At 53.1% G+C, this 8,280-nt stretch overlaps 1 protein-coding gene across 1 annotated transcript in view; it reads right to left on the reverse strand.

The window, feature by feature from the left end:
- Positions 1-7,117, reverse strand: part of Slc6a5 (solute carrier family 6 member 5) — a 49,092-nt gene extending 41,975 nt beyond the window's left edge. The window contains exons 1-3 of the mRNA XM_033764070.1: positions 6,975-7,117; positions 4,272-4,403; positions 3,794-3,967 (exon numbers count right to left, since the gene is read on the reverse strand). Of these exons, the coding sequence (XP_033619961.1) occupies positions 3,794-3,967; positions 4,272-4,403; positions 6,975-7,044 (376 nt within the window). The 5' untranslated portion in view covers positions 7,045-7,117. The remainder of the gene's footprint in view (positions 1-3,793; positions 3,968-4,271; positions 4,404-6,974) is intronic.
- Positions 7,118-8,280: the final 1,163 nt, after the last annotated feature.

The raw sequence follows: 8,280 nt of genomic DNA on the forward strand, positions 1-8,280 counted from the left end.
GTCTCCTGCCGTCGGGCCGCCTGCAATATCTCTTCCTACCACTGGGCGGCAGGAGCGCGCTTCCAAACGCCAGGCGCCTGCGGGGCTGCGCGCCCAAGGCTGAGCCCGGTCCTCAGAGCCGTGAGCGCCAGCAGCCCCGAACAAAGAACCTCCGCAAGGATGAGGCTAGATGGGAAAGCTGTCGGAATGGGATTCGCTCTTGTTGGGCAATTAGTAATGAATGAAAGGCTGGGGAGGACAGGGATCACTTAATTAAAGTTCTAATGAAAATGAAGCCATTCAAGAATAGAAATGGTGCGGACGCTGCTCCCCTTGGGAGCACAGAGCAGTTGCTGGCGTCCCTCCCTCCCTCCTGACGGGGCCGGTGAATCGGCCTCTGTTCCAGACCCCCGGAGAGCGGAGGCACCTAAGGAAAGCCAGAGTCACCCTGGGAAGTACGTGGCTGAGTCTACATCCCGGGGCTGCAGACCCTGCCTTCTCCGTGGTGATCAGAGCCCCCTGCAGCGCATCCCCAGCAGCCCGACAGGCACAGGAGCCCCGCATCGGCCCCCCACTTACCCCTTCTCTTGTGGGAAAAGCCCTTCCCGGGCCGTCCCGGGGGTGGGGAGCGATGGGCGGAGAGACCAAGTGAGCCCAAAAGTCACCGGGGAGCACTGCCCAGTGGGTCCCTGTGCGAGGCTGCTGGGACTCCCAGCTGTCCAAGAGAAAGCACAGGGACGCCAGAGCCACCTGGGCGTGTGGGTCCTCTACCCTCGCAAGGGCGACCAGAACCCAGAGTAGAACACACACGGATGATACAAAAATGACAGATGAGTGGGCCGCACAGAGAATGCGGGGAGGCTGACGCCCCATTTTTCTAACAGAAAACAATGCAAGTCCAGGCTGAGACCCAGATAGGATCGTCCCATCCCAGCTCTTGGCTCGCAAGGAATAATCAGAGTGAGGGAAAAATGTCCATCGTCTCCTTGTGCTCGAGTGCGCACGGTTTTTACGGTTTGTACGGGTCGACTGGGGGCTCTGCTGTGCCTCTGATGTTTCCTGGGAGCCAGACTGGACACCGCACAGATCCAGGGCCAACCCATCCTGCCTTGTGGACCCCGACCCACTGCCTGGCCCAATCCATATACTTTGCTTTTAAAAATACACACATCCACAGAGACTATAAAATGAATACAAATCTATGACAAAAAGAAGGGCCCCAAATTCACCACTGTTAACGTGTTTGCATATAATCTTCCTCTTCTCTAAACTGCTAGTAGATAAAATCATAGTATCAATCAGAAGCTTGCTCTTACACTTAATATTATATGGGAGAATCTCCCATGTTCATGAATATTCACATTTAATGACTATAGAATGCTCCATCCTATGGATGAACCATCATTTACTTAAACTGCGGCTTTACCCAATGCTTAGGTGAATTTTTGTCACACGTTTAAGGAGTTCCACTGTTTCCCAGTACTGTACGTACAGTTGTAGTTAGCAACCTTGTGACCTGCCTCTAGTTTCTCCCTGAAGATCGAAGTGGAATCACTAAGTCGAGTTGCTAGTCAGACATGCTGCCTTTAATTGCAACCACGAACAGCAGTTAGGGAATGGCGGGCAGGATGTTGCTTTGCTGGGACATGTGGGATAGAAGCTCTAGATGAAAGATTCCTCCAGAACCTGGATGAGCCCAGCATCTCGGGTCCTGCACCTGAATTCCAGTGTGGCTTCTACCTGGCAACTTACCGCTGGGGTTTTAGCGTCCACTTTCTGACCAACAAAAGAGCAATCAGGTCACCTGCCCTTTGGGAACCCTTAGGGCTTCCACAGGGAAGAATAACAGAAATGTCACCTGTGGGCTGCTTGGGAGACTGGAAAGCATTTGGCAGAGTAGTTAGGACTATGGCTGTGGAAAGCAGGCAAACTTGGTTTCAAATACCAGCTCTAGCACACAGCTAGCTCTAAGACCTTGAGCTCAAGTTTGGGTTTGTTTATTTTTTTTTTTACCTGTAATATGGAAACAATAACAGAACTTATATGTTGATGTGTCCATCTTAACGTTGCTTGTTCCATAAGAGGGTTTCCCCAAGGTGCTTGGCACATAGCAGGGGATGTAGTATTATTAAGTGTTAAGATGCTGTGTGAATACTAAAGGATGTTGTTAGTGTGTCTATGTTCCCGTCCCTCCTGGAGGATGACTGCAGGACACTATGCTCTGGGACTCAGGTGGTCCCTGAGGTTAGTCCCCGGGGGAGCATCGCATGGGTCTGAAACAGTGCAGCAGCCCCTCCCCAGCAAGCAGTGTCTTGGAAAGCAGGATCTGGAAAGGACACCTTAGGTTTGGGGATGACCCGTGCCTAACGAGTTGGTGTCTCCAGGAAGCTGTTCTGACTGCCTATTGTTGGCTGAGAGTCTGTGAACAGCTGGCTAGCAGGATTCTCCCAGACTGTGGCTTTGCAGCATAACGAAAGGACTTGCAGCAGCTGAGGGGGCCTTGGTGGTAGAGCATGCACTTAGCGTGCTCAGGCCTGGGTTTAATTCCCATCACCCAGACTGCAGCCTGCAGTCTAGTGGTTCCTACTCTTGGTTGCGCCGGGATGACTTTAGGAATACAGATTCCTCACCTCAAGCCCCAGATAGTCTACATTGACTGCTCTGGGTAAGCTCTCAGCAATGCTTTGATTTTTTATTGTTGTTGGTTCCCAGGTGTTTGTAAAGTGCAACAGCTGAACTTGAGAACCGCTATTTTAACCTATGAAAGCATCAACGGGAAAACCATAAAGAGGGTAACACCAAGGCCCCAAAAGGCTAAGGGACACTTCCTCTTGGTGTATAACTAGTGAAGCATACATCCAGGAACCTTCACAAATCCACATCCTGCTATTCCTGAGCATGACCAGGAATTTCATGGCAAGTGTCTCTGGTCTTAGTTGTTCTCCAGGTGGAGGCCGGACATGGTGTGTAAAAATATCCAAGGTTAAATTACTGTGTTTGGATATGTGTCTCTCAGTTTTGAAAGAGAGAAGAATCCATCTTCTGCTCTCAACATAATCAAAGGGTCAAATCACATCCTCATTCTGCAATGTGCAGGGGAAAGAGGTGGTTAGAGAGGCTGACAAGACAGAGATCCCAGACAGCTGCTCTCAGCACAATCCTCAAAGTCCTCAAGTGCCGGTGGGATCCACACCGGAAACCATTTTCCAGGAACACCCTGACTCCCAGTGGGTCTGCCCTCATCCGGGCACCATGCGCATTGCTAGACCTGAATGTCTACCTCCAGATTTACCTCCTGAACTGAGCAGTATTCTGTGAAGTGTGGCCCTGGGATCACTTGCACCAAATTTGCTAGACTCCAGGACCTACAGCCCTGCTTTTTGAATGGCAGCCTTCTGGATCTTGGTGAGACACAAGCTTCTCATTCGGGGAGGGGCTTTGAACCACCTCCCCAGTGATGCTGGCTAAGCTAGCAAACACCCTATGAAAGAAAACAAGATCCTCCACTGCTTCCTAAGAACGAAGAATTCCTGGCTCCACCCAACTGAATAAAACAGCTTACATCACAGGTAGGACTTGAGTCTTCAATTTTAACAAACACGTGAGCAAACAAACAAATAAACACCCTGATCAGCCCTTCTCTAAGCCCTGAGATTTTTAAACATTAGAATCAAGTGTGTTTTGTTTGAGATCGTCTCTGTGCCCCTAGAACCTAGTCCAAGTCCTGCTGTTGCATAACGTGTGTTCTGTTAATCTCTGTTGAATGAATGAACAACTCAGAACACTCAACCCCCTAAAACATATCCACACTTACCTAATAAAAGTTTGGTTTTATCTTTGCATTCTGGCGTATTCCAAGGGTTGTTGCAAGAGCCCCAGGGTAGCACGGACACAAACGAGGCAAACAGGTAGAAAAGTGTGTAGCAAATAATCACATTGTAGTATATAGCTATTAGGACAGAGATGATCAGCATTGCGATGCCACAGCCTGTGGAAGCAAAAATTCAGGGGTTCATTCCAGCCCAGGCGCAATGGCATTCTTACAGAGGGCACAGGGGAGCCATCTAGGTCTTTGGACGGGTGCACTACCAATGGGGTGGACTCTTTGCCCACTAGGGATGTGAGATCTTCTGCAAGGGACTCAGTGAGGGCGGGCATGATCTTGGACCATTCTTCAGAAGCATCACATACAGGAAGGACGGTGTGAGTTCCACTGATGAGCTCTCCCTCCCCGGTGGCAGTGGCACAGTGGGCAGGCAGCATAGGGAAGCTGAGAGGCTCTCTGGACTCACCTTGCAGAGCTGGGATGGCCTTCCACACAGACACTGGCCCCTGGCTGGCAAACTGGCCCAGGGACACCTCTAGGAAGAAGATAGGCAACCCGGCCAGGGCCAGCATCATCAGGTAAGGGATGAGGAAAGCCCCTTGGAGAGAGAGAGTGAGGAGTGAGAGTCTGGGAGGCGAACACAGGGCTCTGGCCCGCCTTAACCCTCTGCAGTAGGGGCTGGGCTCCCTCTCAGGACACTAAAGGACAGCTGAGCTCCTCTCTGAAGCAGCTTTTGCCATTCCAGCTCCAAGGGCACCCAGGGACACTTTAGAGTCCTCCTCCAAAACTCAAGAGGGTACACACGCAAATCCTTTTCCAACTGCCCATTATGTGCTAGCGGTCTTTTATTCTTCGTAACACTTGTTTCTCCAAATTAAGCCCTTCCAGGGTTCAACAGATCTGTGCCTTTGACTCACTGCTGCAGGTGCATGTGGGAGCCCTCCCCTAAGGAACCCCAGTTACCTACACACCTCTGCCCACCAGGGTGGGACCTGTTCTGTTCACCCGGGCTCCAGGATGCCCATCCCTCCCCACACAGGGCCACACGGCTCTGACTCTCAACCCCTCTCACTGCATATGAGCGATCCTAGGTAGGTCAGGCCTCCCTTCCCCTCAGTCTCCCTCCCACATCCTCTACAGCACCTTGCTCCCGACACAGATGCTAATATTTACGGTGGTGTCCTGTCTACCCCGGGAGCCCCCTGAAGCTGGCTACCTGGCATCTCCTCACCCCTCAGAATACCCAGCCTGCCACGTAGCATGGGGAGGCTGTCTGGGTTCTCTAGGCCTCTCTTCCCTTCAAGGATTCTTTGGAGGGGCTTGGAGAGTTTCCATGATCTTTGAGAAAGTTTTGACCAGGAAATGCATTAACTTGGGCGAAGGGCAATTCGGGAACCAGAGACAGCGGAGACCAGCCCATCTCACTCAGTAAAGGAGAGCTGCTCCTGTCCTAGCCCCCCAGTGGATGGTCCCTCTCCCACCTTCCTGTCCCCTTCCTGTCCAGGTGGGAAGGCCCAGAAGCAGCCATGTGGCGGGCTGGAGGGGAGTAAAACTGGGGAACCTGCTTTGTCCTCGTCCTCTGGGCCGTGTGCGGACACTGCAGGGCAGAGCCCAGTGCCTGAAAGGAGCCCTGCAGAGCCCCGGAACCGCTCTGGGCAGCACACACAGCCCCGAGCTTGGCAGATTCCCTGCGGGCACAGCACAAGCACAGTCCCGGGCCTGAGCCCTTCTGCTGTCATCACCACCGTGCTATGACCCCTTCCGGGCCCGGGAAAACTAATTCTAGTGTCTCCCGCCTAATGCTTCAGGCACCAGGATCTGAGGGCTGGGGCGGGGGCAGAGTGGAGGGAAGCCCAGCTGGGTGCCTGCTACTCCAGGGCCCCAACTGAGTCTTCTGTTTCCAGGGCACCCCTGGTGGCAAAAGCTCTGCAGTGCTCCTAAGTCCTTGTCCAGCGCCCTATTTTGGGAATGGGGGGTTCCCCATCTATATTTCTGATTTAATCGTCTCCTGGTGAAGCACCTGCCTCTCCCTGTGCACTCAGTTCAGCCTGGAGCAGACCCAAAGGACAAAAAATAACTTAAAATTCTTTAGAAAAGTATGGGGTGGGGGGGTTTCTTATCCTTGTGGTCTACGTGAGCAGGCGAGGGAGGGATTTCTTGGTGGAAATTCCCATGCCTGGAGGCAGACTTGTCAGTTAGCTGGTGTGTGCAGGGGGGCAGGCAAACAAAGGGGACCTGTCTGTGATGGGTCCCTTCCCTGTGTGGTGACAAAGAAAGAAGTACGGCAGAGTCTAGCGGCCCAGCTGCCTGTGAATGCCTGGCATCTCTGAAACAATGCACATTCAAAAGCGGAGCCTTCACCCAGTTAGGACAAATGAAAATGACTTTGCTAAAGTGGAAACTCGCCTAAGGAGGCCTCCCAGGACACAACTCCTGGCTGTCCTACACCCTCCCTCCACACCATCCAGGGCCCACTTTCAAAACATCTCCTATGGAGACTCAGATTCCCAGGCTCTTTTTCATGAATTTTTAAATGAGCTCACATTTGCAATACACAGAGAACCCTCGTCATGGGGAGCTGGTATATGTGTATCCCACACCTTCATTCTGTTACTTCCCCTCCCACACCCTCTTCCATCTCAAGGCCCCTTTCCCATTGGCCAAAGTTCCCTCATATGAGAAACTCAAAGGCTCAATAATTTAAAGAGCAAAATAAAGGATGGAAAGAAAATAGGAATCAGGGAGTCTTTTGCAAATGGGAAAGAGATTTGCAGGTTCTGATCTTATAACATCCTTCGTTTGGGCCTGGCTCCAGGACTGCACAGCTACTGGCTCGAAACTCCACCAGATGCCAGGAGGGCTGTCCATCCCTACATACTGGACGGTCAGAGTCCACGCCTCCTGGTCAGCACCCACTTGGTGTGGCACCCAGTCCTCCAAACTGGGCCTGGCCGGGAGGCTCATGCGGCCCCGTCCTCCTGAGCCCCGTCTGCGAATGACAGTACCAACCATCTCCAATCTCTCTGGTCCACATTCAACTCAAGCTTACAGGGGATGGGACTAGAGTTCAAAGAGGTCCCCTGAGCTCCCCACTGCCCCTGCCTAAGGGCTCCAGGCTCCCTCCACCCCCACACCCACCCCTCAGGTGGAAAGAGCTGAAAAGCCATACCTCCCCCATTCTGGAAGGCCAGGTAGGGAAACCTCCAGACATTGCCCAGCCCCACTGCGTACCCCACCATGGACAGGATGAAGTCCAGTTTGCTGGACCAGTTCCCTCGAGCCTTATTCTCATCCCCTTGCTCGTCCTCCTGGGGGCGGAAAAGCACATGGTCGGAGAACAGCCCCGTGGGTGGGTCGCAAGCAGGCTCCATTCCTCCCCTCCCCTCCCGCAGAGGACGGGCCTTCCCAGCAAGCAGACCCCACTTTCATCCTAGGGTGCAGAGGATGCATCGGCAAGCAGGACCCCAACTCCAAAGACAGGATGCACCTCCAAGCAGGTCCCTCACCCTGTAACCCTGTGCTGAGAGGCCCAGCTAGCAGCTCCAGTGCTGATCTGCAGAACCATCTTAAACAGAACCCAACCCCTCCTCCCCAAATCCTACGGTCAGGGGTCACCAGGCAAGCAGCTCTCCCCAAACCTGGAGCCGGTAGGTTGATTGCAAGCAGATCCCTCACCCCCAATCCCTCACCAAGAGTTTCTTTGGCAAGCAGGCCCCAACATCATGCCCAGAGTCCCCAGCAAGCAAGTTCCCCAAACCCAGACTTCACTGCCCTGCTTCCTCGGCCCTTTATCCTTTGATGTGTGTGCCAAGGCCAGAAAGAGAGTTGCAATGCTTAAAGCCAGCCAGCGCCCCTGCCCCTCACTGTCTCTGCCAGAGCCTGCAAAGCCTGCCAAACTGCCGGGTCAGTTAATTCAAAGGCAGCGCCTTTCTGTGGGGCGAGGGAGACAGGCAAGATGGGAATTTGGAGGTGGACTGGGAGGACTGGGAGGTAGACGTGGTGAAAGACAGGCCACCTGAAGCCCTGAGTTCTACTGGAAACTCTTTTACTAACCACATAGATAACTAAGATGAGGGGCTCAGCATAAATGTCCCCTGAGGCACCACCCACTCCAGCACGCTAAGGTCTGGGCTCTTCTCTGAGCTCACACCATGGTGCTCTCTTGGGACAGTACCTGGTTCTGGGACGCCTCACACCTGAGCAGAAAGGCTGGAATGAAGCCACCCCAGAGGAGCCCTGATGAGCACTCGCTTGGGACACTGCCCAAAGCTTCCAGCTCCTCTTCCTCCTCCTCTTCCTCCTCCTCCTCCTCCTCCTCCTCCTCCTCCTCTTCCTGGATGTCTGACAGGTCTGAGTTGCGGCCATGATCCACAAGTGGATTTACCAGACGAACCCCAAGCTCTGCTGTGTCTTCCCTCTGCTGGTATCGAGACAAGGGAAAAAGGACAGGAAGAGCTATGAGGGACACTGACAAC

Source organism: Fukomys damarensis, unplaced genomic scaffold (genome assembly GCF_012274545.1).
Source record: "Fukomys damarensis isolate Sample0158 unplaced genomic scaffold, DMR_v1.0_HiC HiC_scaffold_16, whole genome shotgun sequence".
Taxonomy (NCBI): domain Eukaryota; kingdom Metazoa; phylum Chordata; class Mammalia; order Rodentia; family Bathyergidae; genus Fukomys; species Fukomys damarensis.